A 21,684-nucleotide genomic window follows, 5' to 3' on the forward strand; every position below is an offset into this window, starting at 1 on the left:
TCACAAGCTGGAAAGTTTTTCGTTTTACGAGATCACAAGCCAACAAGTTTTCTTGTTTACCGACACAACGAATGTGTCTCTTGAACTTTTTCAAAATTTAAAAAGATTTTAAACATAAAATTTACACCTAGAATTTCAGAGAAGCAATTTAAAATTTTCCTCAATTTTTTTCAACTGGTTATGAAAGGAACGTTTAGCTTAGTGTTGTGTGACATTACCACAGTGTTCCCTCTGTCCTCAACACACAGGTGTAACACCTAACGTATTTCAGGTTTTATTTGAAGCAATACCTTAGTGATTGAGATTCTGTACGAGATAGTACATAAACTGGACACTTTAGTACTGTATTTATTAGAAAAAAGCAGCCTTAGGTTGATGTGGTAGTGCCGAGGTCGTCTCTGTAATAGTTTGTTTACACAGATACAGAGGATGATAGTAGGAGGCTACAAGATGACCTAGACAGACTGAGTGAATGGTCCAACAAATGGCTGTTAAAGTTCAACCCGAGTAAATGCAAAGTAATGAAACTAGGCGGTGGAAACAGGAGGCCAGACACAGGATACAGAATAGGAGATGAAGTACTTAATGAAACGGACAGAGAGAAAGATCTAAGAGTTGATATCACACCAAACCTGTCTCTTGAAGCCCACATAAAAAAAATAAAGTCTGCGACATATGCGAGACTGGCTAACATCAGAACAGCCTTCAGGAACCTGTATAAGGAATCATTCAGAATCTTGTATACCACATATATAAGACCAGTCCTGGAGTATGCAGCCCCACCATGGAGCCCGTACCTTGTCAAGCACAAGACGAAGCTGGAAAAAGTCCAAAGGTATGCCACTAGGCTAGTCCCAGAACTAAGAGGTATGAGTTACGAGGAAAGGCTGCGAAAAATGCACTTTACGACACTGGAAGACAGAGGGGGAGTAAGTAGTAAGTAGGAGTAGGAGTAAGGGGAGACATGATCACTACATACAAAATCCTCAAGGGAATCGACCGGGTAGACAGGATAAACTATTCAACACTGGTGGAACACGAACAAGGGGACACAGGTGGAAACTGAGTACCCACATGAGCCACAGAGACGTTAGAAAGAACTTTTTTGGTGTCGGAGAAGTTAACAGATGGAATGCATTAGGCTGTGATGTGGTGGAGGCTGACTCCATACACAGTTTCATATGTAGATATAACAGAGCCCAGTAGGCTCAGGAATCTGTACACCAGTTGATTAAAGTTGAGAGGCGGGACCAAAGAGCAAAAGCTTAACCCCCGCAAGCACGAATAGGTGAGTACAAATAGGCGAGAACAGATGGGGACAGGAGAAGACGACTGGTGAGTTGCTAGCAGACTGAGAGCTTGTCCTCGCACAGGTCGTCCGGAACCTCACCCCCGCTTGCGTTCCCTGGAACACGACCCGTCAGGTGGTTTGTTACCAGGTCGTCATAATACTGCTGGCTGCTCAAGGCCAGATCAAGTCGCTCACTAGGCGCGGGGCGAGCCTGCTCCTCTCGACCACACGGACCTTATAGTCTCGACCACACGGACCTTACAGTCTCGACCACACGGACCTTACAGTCTCGACCACACGGACCTTACAGTCTCGACCACACGGACCTTACAGTCTCGACCACACGGACCTTATAGTCTCGACCACACGGACCTTACAGTCTCGACCACACGGACCTTACAGCCTCGACCACACGGACCTTACAGTCTCGACCACACGGACCTTATAGTCTCGACCACACGGACCTTACAGTCTCGACCACACGGACATTGACGCTCATCAGTGTTATGAATATAAAAATATTTATTTATTTTGAACACAAATAAGTTTTCTGCTCAATATATATCTATAAGAATGTATGTCTATTGGTTTGTCTGTCTGTCTGTCTATGGCTGAAAGGTAGACACTTGGGGATAGTTTCGACCAATTCTGCATGATGACTCATGTTAGGCAGGGGATCAACATGGACGAGTTGGGGTTGAGGTCCCGCGGCAACCTCCACGAAATCCGTGGAAGATAGTTATATGTCTATATCTATCTATCTATCTATCTATATATATATATATATATATATATATATATATATATATATATATATATATATATATATATATATATATAAATATATATATATATATATATATATATATATATATATATATATATATATATACATATGTATATATACATACATACATATATATTTATATATATTCATAAATACAGACATATTTCTCAGGAATGTTAACAGTCAAACTGTGTTACAGAACACACCATATTGCGGGAGCTTCTGCGGTGCCCCAGTCAACCCGGATTGACCCGGGCACCGCCGGTTGTGTCTTCCACTACAAATATATAAATCTGAGGATGAGGCAACACCCCAGGGAGGGGCCGGGGGTATATAAGCTGAGGATGAGGCAACACCCCAGGGAGGGGCCGGGGTATATAAGCTGAGGATGAGGCAACACCCCAGGGTGGGGCCGGGGGTATATGAGCTGAGGTTGAGGCAACACCCCAGGGAGGGGCCGGGGTATATAAGCTGAGGATGAGGCAACACCCCAGGGAGGGGCCGGGGTATATAAGCTGAGGTTGAGGCAACACCCCAGGGTGGGGCCGGGGGTACATAAGCTGAGGTTGAGGCAACACCCCAGGGTGGGGCCGGGGGTACATAAGCTGAGGTTGAGGCAACACCCCAGGGAGGGGCCGGGGTATATAAGCTGAGGATGAGGCAACACCCCAGGGTGGGGCCGGGGGTATATAAGCTGAGGTTGAGGCAACACCCCAGGGTGGGGCCGGGGGTATATAAGCTGAGGATGAGGCAACACCCCAGGGTGGGGCCGGGGGTATATAAGCTGAGGTTGAGGCAACACCCCAGGGTGGGGCCGGGGGTATATAAGCTGAGGTTGAGGCAACACCCCAGGGTGGGGCCGGGGGTATATAAGCTGAGGATGAGGCAACACCCCAGGGTGGGGCCAGGGGTATATAAGCTGAGGTTGAGGCAACACCCCAAGGTGGGGCCGGGGGTATATAAGCTGAGGTTGAGGCAACACCCCAGGGTGGGGCCGGGGGTATATAAGCTGAGGTTGAGGCAACACCCCAGGGAGGGGCCGGGGGTATATAAGCTGAGGTTGAGGCAACACCCCAGGGTGGGGCCGGGGGTATATAAGCTGAGGTAGAGGCAGCACCCCAGGGAGGGGCCGGGGGTATATAAGCTGAGGATGAGGCAACACCCCAGGGAGGGGCGGTAGGTATATAAGCTGAGGATGAGGCAACATCCCAGGGTGGGGCCGGGGGTATATAAGCTGAGGTTGAGGCAGCACCCCAGGGAGGGGCCGGGGGTATATAAGCTGAGGATGAGGCAACACCCCAGGGTGGGGCCGGGGGTATATAAGCTGAGGTAGAGGCAGCACCCCAGGGAGGGGCCGGGGTATATAAGCTGAGTATGAGGCAACACCCCAGGGAGGGGCCGGGGGTATATAAGCTGAGGTTGAGGCAACACCCCAGGGAGGGGCCGGGGGTATATAAGCTGAGGATGAGGCAACACCCCAGGGAGGGGCCGGGGTATATAAGCTGAGGTTGAGGCAACACCCCAGGGTGGGGCCGGGGGTATATAAGCTGAGGTTGAGGCAACACCCCAGGGTGGGGCCGGGGGTATATAAGCTGAGGTTGAGGCAGCACCCCTGGGTGGGGCCGGGGGTATATAAGCTGAGGTTGAGGCAACACCCCAGGGTGGGGCCGGGGGTATATAAGCTGAGGTTGAGGCAGCTCCCCAGGGTGGGGCCGGGGGTATATAAGCTGAGGTTGAGGCAACACCCCAGGGAGTGGCCACGGGGTATATAAGCTGAGGTTGAGGCAGCACCCCAGGGAGGGGCCAGGGGTATATAAGCTGAGGTTGAGGCAGCTCCCCAAGGGAGGGGCCGGGGGCATATAAGCTGAGGTTGAGGCAGCACCCCAAGGGAGGGGCCGGGGGCATATAAGCTGAGGTTGAGGCAGCACCCCAGGGTGGGGCCGGGGGTATATAAGCTGAGGTTGAGGCAGCACCCCAGGGAGGGGCCAGGGGTATATAAGCTGAGGTTGAGGCAGCTCCCCAAGGGAGGGGCCGGGGGCATATAAGCTGAGGTTGAGGCAGCGCCCCAAGGGAGGGGCCGGGGGCATATAAGCTGAGGTTGAGGCAGCACCCCAAGGGAGGGGCCGGGGGTATATAAGCTGAGGATGAGGCAACACCCCAGGGAGGGGCCGGGGGTATATAAGCTGAGGTTGAGGCAGCACCCCAAGGGAGGGGCCGGGGGTATATAAGCTGAGGTTGAGGCAACACCCCAGGGAGGGGCCGGGGGTATATAAGCTGAGGATGAGGCAACACCCCAGGGAGGGGCCGGGGGTATATAAGCTGAGGTTGAGGCAGCACCCCAAGGGAGGGGCCGGGGGTATATAAGCTGAGGTTGAGGCAACACCCCAGGGAGGGGCCGGGGGTATATAAGCTGAGGTTGAGGCAGCACCCCAGGGAGGGGCCGGGGATATATAAGCTGAGGACCGTCCAGGGAGCGGCCACTTGCCCGCTCTCTACTCTACTCTACGCAGCCTCAGCTCAACTTCCCGGTGAATATTCCTTTGCTTACGAGTGTTTGAATAAGGCAGCAAGTTAAAGTCAAAATTAAAAATATTTATATGTAAATATTTTTAATCTTGTTTTGTTGCACTTGGCGTTATCAATTGAATCACACACTCATCACTTACGCAAACAGTGTGGTAGACGGTTGGAACAAGTTAGGTGAGAAGGTGGTGGAGGCCAAGACTTTCAGTAGTTTCAACGCGTTATATGACAAAGAGTGTTGGGAAGACGGGACACCACGAGCGTAGCTCTCATCCTGTAACTTCACTTAGGAAATTTCACACACACACATATATATATATAAATATATATATATATATATATATATATATATATATATATATATATATATATATAAATATATATATATATATATATATATATATATATATAAATATATATATATATATATATATATATATATATATATATATATATAAATATATATATATATATATATATATATATATATATATATATATATATATATATATATATATATTTAATGGAAGGGAGTACCACCTCTAGCTGGAAGAAGGGGGACCTTCTTCCCCTTCTTGCACGCATAACGCATTAGAGGGAATGTTTAGATCCCCTCCAATACAGTTTCTGTGTGCTTTTCTCCTACCACCCTTTTCCTTTTTTATTTTTTATGCTTTATTATGTATTTGATGGTTACAAGATATACATGGGTTGATACAAAAATAATAATACAAAAAAGTGCTTAAAGGTTATGGATCTCTTGAAAAACACGACAATGGGAAACATTGATGAATGTCACAGACGGGTTCGATCATTGTTGCAAGTCAAACACTTCTTCGAATTCCTCTGAAGTTGGACTAGTGCCCAAGACGCAACAGGCATTTCCCCTCTGAATCGCAACACTGAGGCGCTGGAACAAGAAACTTTTTGTTCTCTGGTCTTTTGTAGCGCTGATCAATTTGTTCCCCAATTCCTTCAGGAACTTCAATGCACATTTTCCCCACGAACCGAGGGTCTCCGAGCCGATCGGAACAAAGCTGTAGCAGTGTGCCAGATCTATTTTGTATGTACACATATATATTTGCTTTATTTGAACTTTGTTACAAAAAAGGAGTTATGAATAAATAAAATATATGAATACAAAATAAAATACAGATCTATTTATATATATATATATATATATATATATATATATATATATATATATATATATATATATATATATATATATATATATATATATATATATGTATATATATGACAATGTCAGACCACGGAGGAAAATGAAACAGGAAATTTCCTTAAGTACTTTTGTATATTAAATACATCTTCAGAAGGTACCTTCTGAAGATGTATTTAATATACGAAAGTACTTAAGGAAATTTCCTATTTCATTTTCCTCCGTGGTCTGACATTGTCACATTCTTAATCACGTGTTTATTTTCGTGATATACTCACATATGTATATATATATATATATATATATATATATATATATATATATATATATATATATACATATATATATATATATATATATATATATATATATATATGTATATATATATATATGAATGTATATAATTATTAATATCAAATTGAACGTGGGCTCTTGCGGGTCGTTGACTGTGGTGGCTGGGCCAGGCTACAGACCATGGCTGTACCTCCAGCACAGAGATAGTTATGGTGATTGTTCTTACAGGCATTATGAGGCGAGTGTGTGTGTTGATGGTGGCGCTGGTGGCTCTGGTGGCGGTGACCATGGCTCGCTCCCCACCCTTCCCTCCTCTCTCCTGCCTCAGGCCTAAGATAAACATTCGTGGTTGTGTCAACAACTGCGAGGCTGAGGACAAGCCCGGCTTCTTCTACTGCTGCGACAGCAAAGGTCAGTAATGTGTCTACTCACCTAGTTGTGCTTGAGGGGTATGAGCTTCGGCTCTTTAGTCCCGCCTCTAAGCTGTCAATTAACTAATATTTCAGTGTGTATGTTCTCACCAGGTTGTACTCATCTAGTTGTCCGTGCTTGGGATAAGTTTTAATTTTTTAATTTTGCCCCGAGGGGCGAGTTTACTGGCAGCGCCACTCATCCTGTGAGTGGTTAGTTAGTTAGTTTAGTTCATTTATTATGCACCCCATACCCATCTTGTGGGCGGTAGTGGAAAGGGTTACAGAGGCACATAATGGGCTCAGGGACTGAACCCCACAGTTCATTTAGCTAAGCAAGTTACAATCTTGATGACCTAGTTACAAAATTCAATATAAGTCGTCACATCAACAATGGGTTCGAGATCGACCACAAGTACAATTTTTAAATTAAGCAACTGATATGTGTGGAGAGCTAGTGTCACAATTTATATGTTTGTCCTGCACACCGCTCCCCATCCAAAGGGCAGCGGTGGATAGATTACAATCACTTAATTCACATCGCCATAGTGACAGTACTGGGCAGCGCCACTCATCCTGTGAGTAGACACACCGTCATAGTGACCAGTTTGGGCAGCGCCACTCATCCTGTGAATGGACACACCGCCATAGTGACAGTATTGCACAGCGCCACTCATCCTGTGAGTGGACACACCGCCATAGTGATAGTATAGGGCAGCGCCACTCATCCTGTGAGTGGACACACCGCCATAGTGACAGTATTGGGCAGCGCCACTCATCCTGTGGGTGGACACACCGCCATAGTGACAGTATAGGACAGCGCCACTCATCCTGTGAGTGGACACACCGCCATAGTGACAGTATTGGGCAGCGCTACTCATCCTGTGAGTGGACACACCGCCATAGCAGTATGTACAACACTTCCCATTAGGAAGAAAACCCGCTGGGTTGTTCATGCTGTCAATTGTACCCAGACGCAGCTGGGACTTGCTTAACTGTCTCAAGAACAGCTTCTCAAACAAGAAGATTAACATTTGTCAACCCTTAAAATCTTACGTTATCTTGCGGGTGCAAAATGGGAACTCTCTTAATAACAGTATCTATATTTGACAAATTATATTTTTCTATTTCAAACAATGTGGGGTTTATTATTCTACACATATTTTAATGTCTCTCAGATGTTCACTTTCTCGTAGATAGTGGTCAAGACAGTGTCCATCACTCTCCCCTCAGATTTTGCAACTCCGCTGTTCAACTTTCGTTTCCATTTCGAATCTCTATGGATATTTGTATCCAAGGTGGATTCTCGCTATTACTGATTCTCTCCCGCAGCCACCATAATGATTGGGATTGCCAGCTGCAACCACATTGTTCCAGCATACAGTTTCACTGATTTGTGCTTCAATCCTCCTTTCCTCAATTACCTTGTCACGGTGATGTTGCCTGACAATATCACTAATTTGTGAAAGAGTCTTAGGTATGAAGTATTCAATATGGTCTCCTACAGCGCCTTCAGCAGCCAGCACATCTGCTCGCTCATTTCCACATATTCCAACAAGGGAGGGGAGCCACAGCAACTTGACGACTTTTCCCTGGTTGGTTAATACCCTCACAGCTCTCTTAATTTCAACGACTAACGCAAGATTTTATGCCCGATTTTTACTTAGCCTTTGTATTGCTGATTTTGAATCCGTGTAGATCACTGCGCCATTAGTGTTTCGTTCAAGGAATCGTAACGCCACAACAATGGTAGTTAGCACTTCTTGCATTGAAGTGGCATAGTTCTCAATACGTGCTTTTCCTTCATTTCTGCGTTGATAGGTATTATCCTTAATTACAGTGTATGCTGCACCAGCCCTGCCATTGACAGGATTAGATGACCCGTCAGTGTAGATTGATATAGTTCATCTCTGCCTTCTTTATAAATTTCCTCGAGATACTTGTGCCTCATGTCTTGTTGTAACCTATTGGACTTTTCGTTGTCATCTTATTGATAATAATCTTGTAAGAGTCATCCTTCCAGGGAGGTAACCTCTCTACAGGCAGGAGCTCACGGGCTTGCTCAAGCAGGTGAAGTTCTTCCAGGTACCAGACTAATCTGCGGTGCCATTTTTTGCTTTTCCTGTTTCCTCCTGTAAGTAGCACAGAACTCAGTTTTTTCTTGGCAATATCATTGTAATGGGAATCTCAGGCTAATTAATTGCAAGCTTAACATTCAGTTCCTTAATTCGGCTTTTAACACTGGGGAGGGACAACTCTTCTCGTAGATTAGACGTTTTAGCAGTTCTTGAAACTCCAAGAATGATTGTCATGGCTTCATTTTGTATGTTTCGAGCCTTTTTCATATCTCTTTGGAAGTAGGAGTAGGTGCACAAACCTGGTCATAGTCTATAATGGAGCACACATGGACTTCGTGCATCATTTTAAGCACGGCAATAGAGGCTCCATGTCCATTCCAGGTCATAGCTTTCAATACCCTGAGTCGACTTCTGCGTGTTCCTATGAGTTGGTTGAGCTCCTCTTTCTTCCCCTTGTTAGAGCCGATGGTAACACCAAGGTACCTGTAGTGGTCAACCCATTCAAGTGTTACACCATTAATTTGTAGTTCTTCATTTTCTCCTCTCTTGTGATAAGAGTATGCTTTTCTCTTGTTTGTGGAGAGAGTGAAACCGAGCTCAATACATTCCCTTCCAAGGAGTTCAATGGACTGTTTGTATTAGAACATCATCTGCATATCCCACTTGTTGCGTTCTTTCCAGAAAATCAATATTCACAATGGCGTTGATAAGTGCATTGAATAGTGTGGTGCTTAAAACCCTTCATTGGGAGGATCCTGAGTTCCATACTCCTTGTTCTTGAGACTGCTCCGTTGAAGCAGACCTTGGCTTCATGAGTCTTGAAGCAGACCTTCAATCCATTTCATGAGTCTTTCTTTCGTCTTCTCATGAGTCATGAGTCATGGGTGTCTTCATGAGACACCCATGCATGCAAGCTTGTCCAAGATCGCAATCTCTTGCGCTTTGTGTAAGGCTCCTTTGATGTCAACAAATACAGAGTACTTAGCTATGTCATTAGCCAAGTAATTAACTATACAATTTGCTGTGCTCTGTCCTTTAACAAATCCACTGACCACCCTCCCCTAGCCTGCCTATTTTGTGCAACGGTCGGTTTGGAATGTTCCTTTCAAGTATCTTGCACGAGCATGACACGAGACTGATAGGTCTGTAATTGCCAGGGTCATTGCAGGTGGAGTAGTGGATTCCCAGACACTTCACACAGTGCGTTGAGTGCGTCGTAGGTGACGCCATCTTCAACAGTTGCAGTACTTTTACCCTTTTTCATAGCGCCCCTTACTTCCTGGGCTGTGATTGGTTGCCCATACTTGTCATCACTATACTGTACTCTTATCATAATTCATCTGTCGTTAGGTCGCAAGAGCTGTTCCCCTGCTTATTTCTGCAGGGAGGGAGGAGGAGGAGGAGGAGGAGGATGCATCACTCCACTTGTGAATTAGTTCTTCAGCCTTACCCTGGGGGTCTTTTATGAGCCGCAGGCCGGGTTCTGCTCCTCTTACCTACCTGAATTTTTGTCCACACTTGTCTTGCAGATGTTTTTCTTACGATGGAGCTTGTGAAGTCAAGCCATTGTCTTTCCCCGCTCTTTAATCTTCTCTTCTCTGGCTACTTGACACACAATTTTAAACAGCTCTTGGACGATTACATCTTTATGTAATCGTTCTCATACAATTTTATTTCCTTCTTCTGAAGGTTATTTCGCCCAGTCCTACGGCGCGGAGCTCTGAGACAGCTCTCAGTTTGGTTTTTAAGGTAATCAACAAATTTATCATTTAAATTTATCTGGGATTTGGTATTCCGTGAACTATTCACACATCTTGTTTATAAAGGCCACACATCTTGTAGCCACACAAGATGTGTGGATATGAGATATGAGGCCACACATCTTGTGGCCTCATATCTGGTCCGAGTGATAACCTTTTTCTTGTATTTGTCTCTTTCTTTATGATGTTCATATCGACGGTGGTAATAATGCCCAGTGGTCACTACATAGACTGTGTACAATGTGTGTACTGGCATCTGTGTCCTGTGCATTCAGCAGAAGAGCATAGTCCAATCTTCCTCCTCTGAGGTGAGTTGGCTGTTCATCACCCAGGACCCTGAGGTTTTCAGTTCCCTGACATAGAGTGACAGTTTCCGTCCATTGACATTGGGCTGATGACAGTTGGCACCAAAGTGTGGGTGCCTGGCATTAGGTCACCGACCAGCAGGGTAGGTTCTTCATTAACAAATTCAGGTAGTGTGTCAAGGTCAAGTTTACTCTGCGGCACATATAGGTTGATTATATGTAGGGCATTATTGTTTAAGTGTAGGGATGCCCCCAGTGATTCATACTCATCCCCCCATGTACGCACCTAGTTCTCACCTAGTTGTGCTTGCGGGGGTTGAGCTCTGGCTCTTTGGTCCCGCCTCTCAACTGTCAATCAATTGATGTACAGATTCCTGAGCCTACTTGGCTCTATAATACCTACATTTGAAACTGTGTATGGAGTCAGCCTCCACTACATCACTTCCTAGTGCATTCAATTGACTAACTACTCGGACACTGAAAAAGTTCTTCCTAATGTCTCTGAGGCTCATTTGGGTACTCAGCTTCCACCTGTGTCCCCTTGTGCGTATACCACCCGTGTTAAATAATCCATCCTTGTCTACCCTGTCAATTCCTCTGAGAATTTTGTATGTGGTGATCATGTCTCCCCGAGCTCTTCTGTCTAACAACGACGTGAGGTGCAGTTCACGCAGCCTTTCCTCATAACTCATGCCTCTTAGTTCTGGGACTAGCCTAGTGGCATACCTCTGAACTTTTTCCAGATTCGTCTTGTGCTTGACAAGGTACGGGCTCCATGCTGGGGCCGCATACTCCAGGATTGGAATTAAATATGGTGTGTACAAGGTTCTGAATGATTCCTCACACAGGTTCCTGACGGCTCCTGAAGGAAGCTCCAGAAGGAAGGCATGTGGAGGTCATCAATAACCTGTGCAGGAATGGTGTTACTTACAAAAGTAATGAGGCCCCGTTTTCTTTCCACAGAGGACAGGGAGAACTTGTGATAACCGCTGAATCTCGGGTTATCTTGAGATGATTTCGGGGCTTTTTTTTTTTAGTGTCCCCGCGGCCCGGTCTTCGACCAGGCCTCCACCCCCAGGAAGCAGCCCGTGACAGCTGACTAACACCCAGGTACCTATTTTACTGCTAGGTAACAAGGGCATAGGGTAAAAGAAACTCTGCCCAATGTCTCTCGCCGGCGCCTGGGATCGAACCCAGGACCACAGGATCACAAGTTCAGCGTGCTGTGCGCTCGGCCGACCGGCTCCGGGTTGAAGTCATCACCCACCAGTGTCTCCTGTAGCACGATGACGTCAATTTGGTGTCCACGAACGTACTGCATGACGTCATTCATTCTATTGCGAACTCCATTACAGTTCCATTGTAGTATAGTGAGATGTTCTTCACTGTGATTATCCATTTTGAGGTTGTCACCAGATGCGCTATGTGCGTTGTTATGTTCACTTGTGTTATTCTGTGGTGACTGGCGGTAGTGTGCACTGGTGTTGCTGTGTGCACTGGTGTTACTGTGTGCACTGGTGTTGCTGTGTGCACTGGTGTTGCTGTGTGCACTGGTGTTACTGTGTGCACTGGTGTTGCTGTGTGCACTGGTGTTGCTGTGTGCACTGGTGTTACTGTGTGCACTGGTGTTGCTGTGTGCACTGGTGTTGCTGTGTGCACTGGTGTTGCTGTGTGCACTGGTGTTGCTGTGTGCACTGGTGTTGCTGTATGCACTGGTGTTGCTGTGTGTACTGGTGTTGCTGTGTGTACTGGTGTTGCTGTGTGCACTGGTGTTACTGTATGCACTGGTGTTGCTGTGTGTACTGGTGTTGCTGTGTGCACTGGTGTTGCTGTGTGCACTGGTGTTGCTGTGTGCACTGGTGTTGCTGTGTGCACTGGTGTTGCTGTGTGCACTGGTGTTGCTGTATGCACTGGTGTTGCTGTGTGTACTGGTGTTGCTGTGTGTACTGGTGTTGCTGTGTGCACTGGTGTTACTGTATGCACTGGTGTTGCTGTGTGCACTGGTGTTACTGTGTGCACTGCTGTTACTGTGTGCACTGGTGTTGCTGTGTGCACTGGTGTTGCTGTGTGCACTGGTGTTACTGTGTGCACTGGTGTTGCTGTGTGCACTGGTGTTGCTGTGTGCACTGGTGTTGCTGTGTGCACTGGTGTTGCTGTGTGCACTGGTGTTGCTGTGTGCACTGGTGTTGCTGTGTGCACTGGTGTTGCTGTATGCACTGGTGTTGCTGTGTGTACTGGTGTTGCTGTGTGTACTGGTGTTGCTGTGTGCACTGGTGTTACTGTATGCACTGGTGTTGCTGTGTGCACTGGTGTTACTGTGTGCACTGCTGTTACTGTGTGCACTGGTGTTGCTGTGTGCACTGGTGTTGCTGTGTGCACTGGTGTTACTGTGTGCACTGGTGTTGCTGTGTGCACTGGTGTTGCTGTGTGCACTGGTGTTGCTGTGTGCACTGGTGTTGCTGTGTGCACTGGTGTTGCTGTGTGCACTGGTGTTGCTGTGTGCACTGGTGTTGCTGTGTGCACTGGTGATGCTGTGTGCACTGGTGTTGCTGTGTGCACTGGTGTTGCTGTGTGCACTGGTGATGCTGTGTGCACTGGTGTTGCTGTGTGTACTGGTGTTGCTGTGTGCACTGGTGTTGCTGTGTGTACTGGTGTTGCTGTGTGCACTGGTGATGCTGTGTGCACTGGTGTTGCTGTGTGCACTGGTGTTGCTGCGTGCACTGGTGATGCTGTGTGCACTGGTGTTGCTGTGTGCACTGGTGTTGCTGTGTGCACTGGTGATGCTGTGTGCACTGGTGTTACTGTGTGCACTGGTGTTGCTGTGTACACTGGTGTTGCTGTGTGCACTGGTGTTACTGTGTGCACTGGTGCTGCTGTGTGCACTGGTGTTACTGTGTGCACTGGTGTTGCTGTGTGCACTGGTGTTGCTGTGTGCACTGGTGTTACTGTGTGCACTGGTGTTGCTGTGTGCACTGGTGTTACTGTGTGCACTGGTGTTGCTGTGTGCACTGGTGTTACTGTGTGCACTGGTGTTGCTGTGTGCACTGGTGTTGCTGTGTGTACTGGTGTTGCTGTGTGCACTGGTGTTGCTGTGTGCACTGGTGTTCCTGTGTGCACTGGTGTTGCTGTGTGCACTGGTGTTGCTGTGTGCACTGGTGTTGCTGTGTGCACTGGTGTTGCTGTGTGTACTGGTGTTGCTGTGTGCACTGGTGTTGCTGTGTGCACTGGTGTTGCTGTGTGTACTGGTGTTACTGTGTGCACTGGTGTTGCTGTGTGCACTGGTGTTGCTGTGTGCACTGGTGTTGCTGTGTGTACTGGTGTTGCTGTGTGCACTGGTGTTGCTGTGTGCACTGGTGTTGCTGTGTGCACTGGTGTTGCTGTGTGTACTGGTGTTGCTGTGTGCACTGGTGTTGCTGTGTGTACTGGTGTTGCTGTGTGCACTGGTGTTGCTGTGTGTACTGGTGTTGCTGTGTGCACTGGTGTTGCTGTGTGTACTGGTGTTGCTGTGTGCACTGGTGTTGCTGTGTGCACTGGTGTTGCTGTGTGCACTGGTGTTGCTGTGTGCACTGGTGTTACTGTGTGCACTGGTGTTGCTGTGTGCTACTGGTGTTGCTGTGTGCACTGGTGTTGCTGTGTGTACTGGTGTTGCTGTGTGCACTGGTGTTGCTGTGTGCACTGGTGTTACTGTGTGCACTGGTGTTACTGTGTGCACTGGTGTTGCTGTGTGCACTGGTGTTGCTGTGTGCACTGGTGTTGCTGTGTGCACTGGTGTTGCTGTGTGTACTGGTGTTGCTGTGTGCACTGGTGTTGCTGAGTGTACTGGTGTTGCTGTGTGCACTGGTGTTGCTGTGTGCACTGGTGTTGCTGTGTGCACTGGTGTTGCTGTGTGCACTGGTGTTGCTGTGTGCACTGGTGTTGCTGTGTGCACTGGTGTTGCTGTGTGCACTGGTGTTGCTGTGTGTACTGGTGTTGCTGTGTGTACTGGTGTTGCTGTGTGCACTGGTGTTGCTGTGTGTACTGGTGTTGCTGTGTGTACTGGTGTTGCTGTGTGCACTGGTGTTGCTGTGTGCACTGGTGTTGCTGTGTGTACTGGTGTTGCTGTGTGCACTGGTGTTGCTGTGTGCACTGGTGTTGCTGTGTGTACTGGTGTTGCTGTGTGCACTGGTGTTGCTGTGTGCACTGGTGTTGCTGTGTGCACTGGTGTTGCTGTGTGCACTGGTGTTGCTGTGTGCACTGGTGTTGCTGTGTGCACTGGTGTTGCTGTGTGTACTGGTGTTGCTGTGTGCACTGGTGTTGCTGTGTGCACTGGTGTTGCTGTGTGCACTGGTGTTGCTGTGTGTACTGGTGTTGCTGTGTGCACTGGTGTTGCTGTGTGCACTGGTGTTGCTGTGTGCACTGGTGTTGCTGTGTGCACTGCTGTTACTGTGTGCACTGGTGTTGCTGTGTGCACTGGTGTTACTGTGTGCACTGGTGTTGCTGTGTGCACTGGTGTTACTGTGTGCACTGGTGTTGCTGTGTGCACTGGTGTTGCTGTGTGCACTGGTGTTACTGTGTGCACTGGTGTTGCTGTGTGCACTGGTGTTGCTGTGTGTACTGGTGTTGCTGTGTGCACTGGTGTTGCTGTGTGTACTGGTGTTGCTGTGTGCACTGGTGTTGCTGTGTGTACTGGTGTTGCTGTGTGCACTGGTGTTGCTGTGTGCACTGGTGTTACTGTGTGTACTGGTGTTGCTGTGTGCACTGGTGTTGCTGTGTGCACTGGTGTTACTGTGTGTACTGGTGTTGCTGTGTGTACTGGTGTTGCTGTGTGCACTGGTGTTATTGTGTGTACTGGTGTTGCTGTGTGCACTGGTGTTGCTGTGTGCACTGGTGTTACTGTGTGCACTGGTGTTACTGTGTGCACTGGTGTTGCTGTGTGCACTGGTGTTGTTGTGTGCACTGGTGTTGCTGTGTGCACTGGTGTTGCTGTGTGTACTGGTGTTGCTGTGTGCACTGGTGTTACTGTGTGCACTGGTGTTACTGTGTGCACTCATGTCATGGTATCAGTGTGTCTGCTGGCATGTACTGCTGTCATGGTATCAGTGTGTCTGCTGGCATGTACTGATGTCATGGTATCAGTGTGTCTGCTGGCATGTACTGATGCCATGGTATCAGTGTGTCTGCTGGCATGTACTGATGTCATGGTATCAGTGTGTCTGCTGGCATGTACTGATGTCATGGTATCAGTGTGTCTGCTGGCATGTACTGATGTCATGGTATCAGTGTGTCTGCTGGCATGTACTGCTGTCATGGTATCAGTGTGTCTGCTGGCATGTACTGATGTCATGGTATCAGTGTGTCTGCTGGCATGTACTGATGTCATGGTATCAGTGTGTCTGCTGGCATGTACTGATGTCATGGTATCAGTGTGTCTGCTGGCATGTACTGATGTCATGGTATCAGTGTGTCTGCTGGCATGTACTGATGTCATGGTATCAGTGTGTCTGCTGGCATGTACTGCTGTCATGGTATCAGTGTGTCTGCTGGCATGTACTGATGTCATGGTATCAGTGTGTCTGCTGGCATGTACTGATGTCATGGTATCAGTGTGTCTGCTGGCATGTACTGCTGTCATGGTATCAGTGTGTCTGCTGGCATGTACTGCTGTCATGGTATCAGTGTGTCTGCTGGCATGTACTGCTGTCATGGTACCATTGTGTCTGCTGGCATGTACTGATGTCATGGTATCAGTGTGTCTGCTGGCATGTACTGATGTCATGGTATCAGTGTGTCTGCTGGCGTGTACTGATGTCATGGTATCAGTGTGTCTGCTGGCGTGTACTGCTGTCATGGTATCAGTGTGTCTGCTGGCGTGTACTGCTGTCATGGTATCAGTGTGTCTGCTGGCGTGTACTGCTGTCATGGTATCAGTGTGTCTGCTGGCGTGTACTGCTGTCATGGTATCAGTGTGTCTGCTGGCGTGTACTGCTGTCATGGTATCAGTGTGTCTGCTGGCGTGTACTGCTGTCATGGTATCAGTGTGTCTGCTGGCGTGTACTGCTGTCATGGTATCAGTGTGTCTGCTGGCATGTACTGCTGTCATGGTATCAGTGTGTCTGCTGGCATGTACTGCTGTCATGGTATCAGTGTGTCTGCTGGCATGTACTGCTGTCATGGTATCAGTGTGTCTGCTGGCATGTACTGCTGTCATGGTATCAGTGTGTCTGCTGGCATTCACCTTGACAGCAGACGTTGCACCACCTGGCGCCAGGCTCTGGCTTGCAGGACCTGATGATCACTACAGCAGCAGCAGATCAAGAATTTGTTCCTGACAAATCATGATCTGGCTGAGGGCGTTCTTAAATTCCAATTGCTGGCGTATTATTCGTTGGACGAGTGGTTGTGTCAGAGTGGCGTCCTCCTGGGTGTCAGAGTGGCGTCCTCCTGGGTGTCAGAGTGGCGTCCTCCTGGGTGTCAGAGTGGCGTCCTCCTGGGTGTCAGGGTGGCGTCCTCCTGGGTGTCAGAGTGGCGTCCCCCTGGGTGTCAGAGTGGCGTCCCCCTGGGTGTCAGGGTGGCGTCCTCCTGGGTGTCAGAGTGGCGTCCTCCTGGGTGTCAGAGTGGCGTCCTCCTGGGTGTCAGAGTGGCGTCCCCCTGGGTGTCAGAGTGGCGTCCCCCTGGGTGTCAGAGTGGCGTCCTCCTGGGTGTCAGAGTGGCGTCCTCCTGGGTGTCAGAGTGGCGTCCTCCTGGGTGTCAGAGTGGCGTCCCCCTGGGTGTCAGAGTGGTGTCCTCCTGGGTGTCAGAGTGGCGTCCTCCTGGGTGTCAGGGTGGCGTCCTCCTGGGTGTCAGGGTGGCGTCCTCCTGGGTGTCAGGGTGGCGTCCTCTTGGGTGTCAGAGTGGCGTCCTCCTGGGTGTCAGGGTGGCGTCCTCCTGGGTGTCAGAGTGGCGTCCTCCTGGGTGTCAGGGTGGCGTCCTCCTGGGTGTCAGGGTGGCGTCCTCCTGGGTGTCAGGGTGGCGTCCTCCTGGGTGTCAGGGTGGCGTCCTCCTGGGTGTCAGAGTGGCGTCCTCCTGGGTGTCAGAGTGGCGTCCTCCTGGGTGTCAGGGTGGCGTCCTCCTGGGTGTCAGGGTGGCGTCCTCCTGGGTGTCAGAGTGGCGTCCTCCTGGGTGTCAGGGTGGCGTCCTCCTGGGTGTCAGGGTGGCGTCCTCCTGGGTGTCAGAGTGGCGTCCTCCTGGGTGTCAGAGTGGCGTCCTCCTGGTGTCAGAGTGGCGTCCTCCTGGGTGTCAGAGTGGCGTCCTCCTGGGTGTCAGAGTGGCGTCCCCCTGGGTGTCAGAGTGGCGTCCCCCTGGGTGTCAGAGTGGCGTCCTCCTGGGTGTCAGGGTGGCGTCCTCCTGGGTGTCAGAGTGGCGTCCTCCTGGGGGTCAGAGTGGCGTCCTCCTGGGTGTCAGAGTGGCGTCCCCCTGGGTGTCAGAGTGGTGTCCTCCTGGGTGTCAGCGTGGCGTCCTCCTGGGTGTCAGGGTGGCGTCCTCCTGGGTGTCAGGGTGGCGTCCTCCTGGGTGTCAGGGTGGCGTCCTCTTGGGTGTCAGAGTGGCGTCCTCCTGGGTGTCAGGGTGGCGTCCTCCTGGGTGTCAGAGTGGCGTCCTCCTGGGTGTCAGGGTGGCGTCCTCCTGGGTGTCAGGGTGGCGTCCTCCTGGGTGTCAGAGTGGCGTCCTCCTGGGTGTCAGAGTGGCGTCCTCCTGGGTGTCAGAGTGGCGTCCTCCTGGGTGTCAGGGTGGCGTCCTCCTGGGTGTCAGGGTGGCATCCTCCTGGGTGTCAGGGTGGCGTCCTCCTGGGTGTCAGAGTGGCGTCCTCCTGGGTGTCAGGGTGGCGTCCTCCTGGGTGTCAGGGTGGCGTCCTCCTGGGTGTCAGAGTGGCGTCCTCCTGGGTGTCAGAGTGGCGTCCTCCTGGTGTCAGGGTGGCGTCCTCCTGGGTGTCAGAGTGGCGTCCTCCTGGGTGTCAGAGTGGCGTCCCCCTGGGTGTCAGAGTGGCGTCCCCCTGGGTGTCAGAGTGGCGTCCTCCTGGGTGTCAGAGTGGCGTCCTCCTGGGTGTCAGAGTGGCGTCCTCCTGGGGGTCAGAGTGGCGTCCTCCTGGGTGTCAGAGTGGCGTCCCCCTGGGTGTCAGAGTGGTGTCCTCCTGGGTGTCAGAGTGGCGTCCTCCTGGGTGTCAGGGTGGCGTCCTCCTGGGTGTCAGGGTGGCGTCCTCCTGGGTGTCAGGGTGGCGTCCTCTTGGGTGTCAGAGTGGCGTCCTCCTGGGTGTCAGGGTGGCGTCCTCCTGGGTGTCAGAGTGGCGTCCTCCTGGGTGTCAGGGTGGCGTCCTCCTGGGTGTCAGGGTGGCGTCCTCCTGGGTGTCAGAGTGGCGTCCTCCTGGGTGTCAGAGTGGCGTCCTCCTGGGTGTCAGAGTGGCGTCCTCCTGGGTGTCAGGGTGGCGTCCTCCTGGGTGTCAGGGTGGCGTCCTCCTGGGTGTCAGGGTGGCGTCCTCCTGGGTGTCAGAGTGGCGTCCTCCTGGGTGTCAGAGTGGCGTCCTCCTGGGTGTCAGGGTGGCGTCCTCCTGGGTGTCAGAGTGGCGTCCTCCTGGGTGTCAGAGTGGCGTCCTCCTGGTGTCAGAGTGGCGTCCTCCTGGGTGTCAGAGTGGCGTCCTCCTGGGTGTCAGAGTGGCGTCCTCCTGGGTGTCAGAGTGGCGTCCTCCTGGGTGTCAGAGTGGCGTCCTCCTGGGTGTCAGAGTGGCGTCCCCCTGGGTGTCAGAGTGGCGTCCTCCTGGGTGTCAGAGGGCGGCTGGTTGGTGGGGAAGAGTGGGTGGCTGGTGTGCATGGAGGGGGGAGGCAGGTGGGAGGCGGTGGAGACGTCTGGTTCACAGGAAGATGGGGCGGGGGGGGGAGATAGAGAGAGTGGGATATGAGTGAGTGGGTTTCCCGGAGGGGGGGGGGAGAAGTGGGTAGACCTCAGGGTTGGGGCAGTGGTGACTGGGGGTTACCCCGCTCATGCCCCAGGCTGGGGCGTGAACTGGGTGACAGCCCGGGTACGGACCCTTCCATTCGCTGGTTCACCTGTGACCTGAGGCTTGGTTTTGTTGGGCCTCACCAGGCCTAGCTCATGCTGCAGTGGTGATTCCAGGCATGGAGGTGGTGCTTGAAGTTGACACATTTGGCTGTTACAGTGCCACCATATATATTGATCTTCAGCAGACATAGTTTAGTGTTACAACACAGTTGTCTTTCATGTTAAGGTGTGTTTGTCATTCATTTTATTCTTTTAACATTTTACTAAGTGAAGAGTGTTCCCTCAGGTCTCAACCCCGGCACATGCCCTAAAGTTCACCTGCAGCCGTACGAGAGGAATGTGCTCTGTGACAGGACCCAATTCAACTATCCTAATCACCTCAACTGCAAGGATGACTCTGACTGCCAGGTGTTTGAGAAGTGCTGTTACCTCCCTGACAACAACCAGCTCATCTGCCGTAACTCAGAGGACGCCTAACCATCACAGCTCCAGTCCCGGGGCACGAGTATCATTACTCTGCTGCTGTAATGAACCAGTTATTGGCATTAACAACATCGGTTGAGGTTTATCTTAAAACCTATACACAAATTACCCCAGCTACAAGATATGTGTTCCTCTGCTATTGGCTCCATAAATAACTGCTTTATGGAGAGATCAGAGTGCATAATAATCTTCACAATAAATAAGGCTATATTCAAAGTTAGGTAATGACACAAAGGTTCTATAAACGCCTGCCACACAATGTGTTACAAGTGCCAGCACTCATGCACACGTGATTTATGACCTGTTCAAACTGTTTAAATAATATTGTTGCTCCTCTCTATTATATATGTAACTAGTTTACCTTTTATAATAAACACTTTAATGCTAATTGTTGATACTCTTGTCCCAAGCAACGTTGAGAACTCTCTATCAATGCTTCAAACTGAACATACAAGCAGCTGTGTTGTTAAGTATTGGTTGGCACTGTGGTAATACCAGCCCTTGAGGCACTGTGGTAATACCAGCCCTTGTGGCACTGTGGTAATACCAGCCCTTGTGGCACTGCGGTAATACCAGCCCTTGTGGCACTGTGGTAATACCAGCCCTTGTGGCACTGTGGTAATACCAGCCCTTGTGGCACTGCGGTAATACCAGCCCTTGTGGCACTGTGGTAATACCAGCCCTTGTGGCACTGTGGTAATACCAGCCCTTGTGGCACTGTGGTAATACCAGCCCTTGTGACACTGTGGTAATACCCACCCTTGTGACACTGTGGTAATACCAGCCCTTGTGGCACTGTGGTAATACCCACCCTTGTGACACTGTGGTAATACCAGCCCTTGTGACACTGTGGTAATACCCACCCTTGTGACACTGTGGTAATACCAGCCCTTGTGGCACTGTGGTAATACCAGCCCTTGAGGCCCTGTGCTGTGTTAATACCAGCCCTTGAGGCCCTGTGCTGTGTTAATACCAGCCCTTGAGGCCCTGTGCTGTGTTAATACCAGCCCTTGAGGCCCTGTGCTGTGTTAATACCAGCCCTTGAGGCCCTGTGCTCTGTTAATACCAGCCCTTGAGGCCCTGTGCTGTGTTAATACCAGCCCTTGAGGCCCTGTGCTGTGTTAATACCAGCCCTTGAGGCCCTGTGCTGTGTTAATACCAGCCCTTGAGGCCCTGTGCTGTGGTAATACCAGCCCTTGAGGCCCTGTGCTGTGTTAATACCAGCCCTTGAGGCCCTGTGCTGTGTTAATACCAGCCCTTGAGGCCCTGTGCTCTGTTAATACCAGCCCTTGAGGCCCTGTGCTGTGTTAATACCAGCCCTTGAGGCCCTGTGCTGTGTTAATACCAGCCCTTGAGGCCCTGTGCTGTGTTAATACCAGCCCTTGAGGCCCTGTGCTGTGTTAATACCAGCCCTTGAGGCCCAGTGCTGTGTTAATACCAGCCCTTGAGGCCCTGTGCTGTGTTAATACCAGCCCTTGAGGCCCTGTGCTGTGTTAATACCAGCCCTTGAGGCCCTGTGCTGTGGTAATACCAGCCCTTGAGGCCCTGTGCTGTGTTAATACCAGCC

At 50.0% G+C, this 21,684-nt stretch overlaps 1 protein-coding gene across 1 annotated transcript; it reads left to right on the plus strand.

The window, feature by feature from the left end:
* The first annotated feature begins 4,478 nt into the window (after positions 1 to 4,478).
* LOC123758388 (uncharacterized) lies at positions 4,479 to 20,505 on the plus strand. Its single transcript, XM_045742738.2, has 3 exons — positions 4,479 to 4,606; positions 6,304 to 6,486; positions 19,921 to 20,505. Exons 2-3 carry the CDS (start codon positions 6,309 to 6,311, stop codon positions 20,109 to 20,111), a joined length of 369 nt encoding a protein of 122 aa, XP_045598694.1. The 5' UTR covers positions 4,479 to 4,606; positions 6,304 to 6,308; the 3' UTR covers positions 20,112 to 20,505.
* The last annotated feature ends 1,179 nt before the right edge of the window (positions 20,506 to 21,684 follow it).

Source organism: Procambarus clarkii, chromosome 11 (assembly GCF_040958095.1).
Source record: "Procambarus clarkii isolate CNS0578487 chromosome 11, FALCON_Pclarkii_2.0, whole genome shotgun sequence".
In the NCBI taxonomy this organism is placed as follows: Eukaryota; Metazoa; Arthropoda; class Malacostraca; order Decapoda; family Cambaridae; genus Procambarus; species Procambarus clarkii.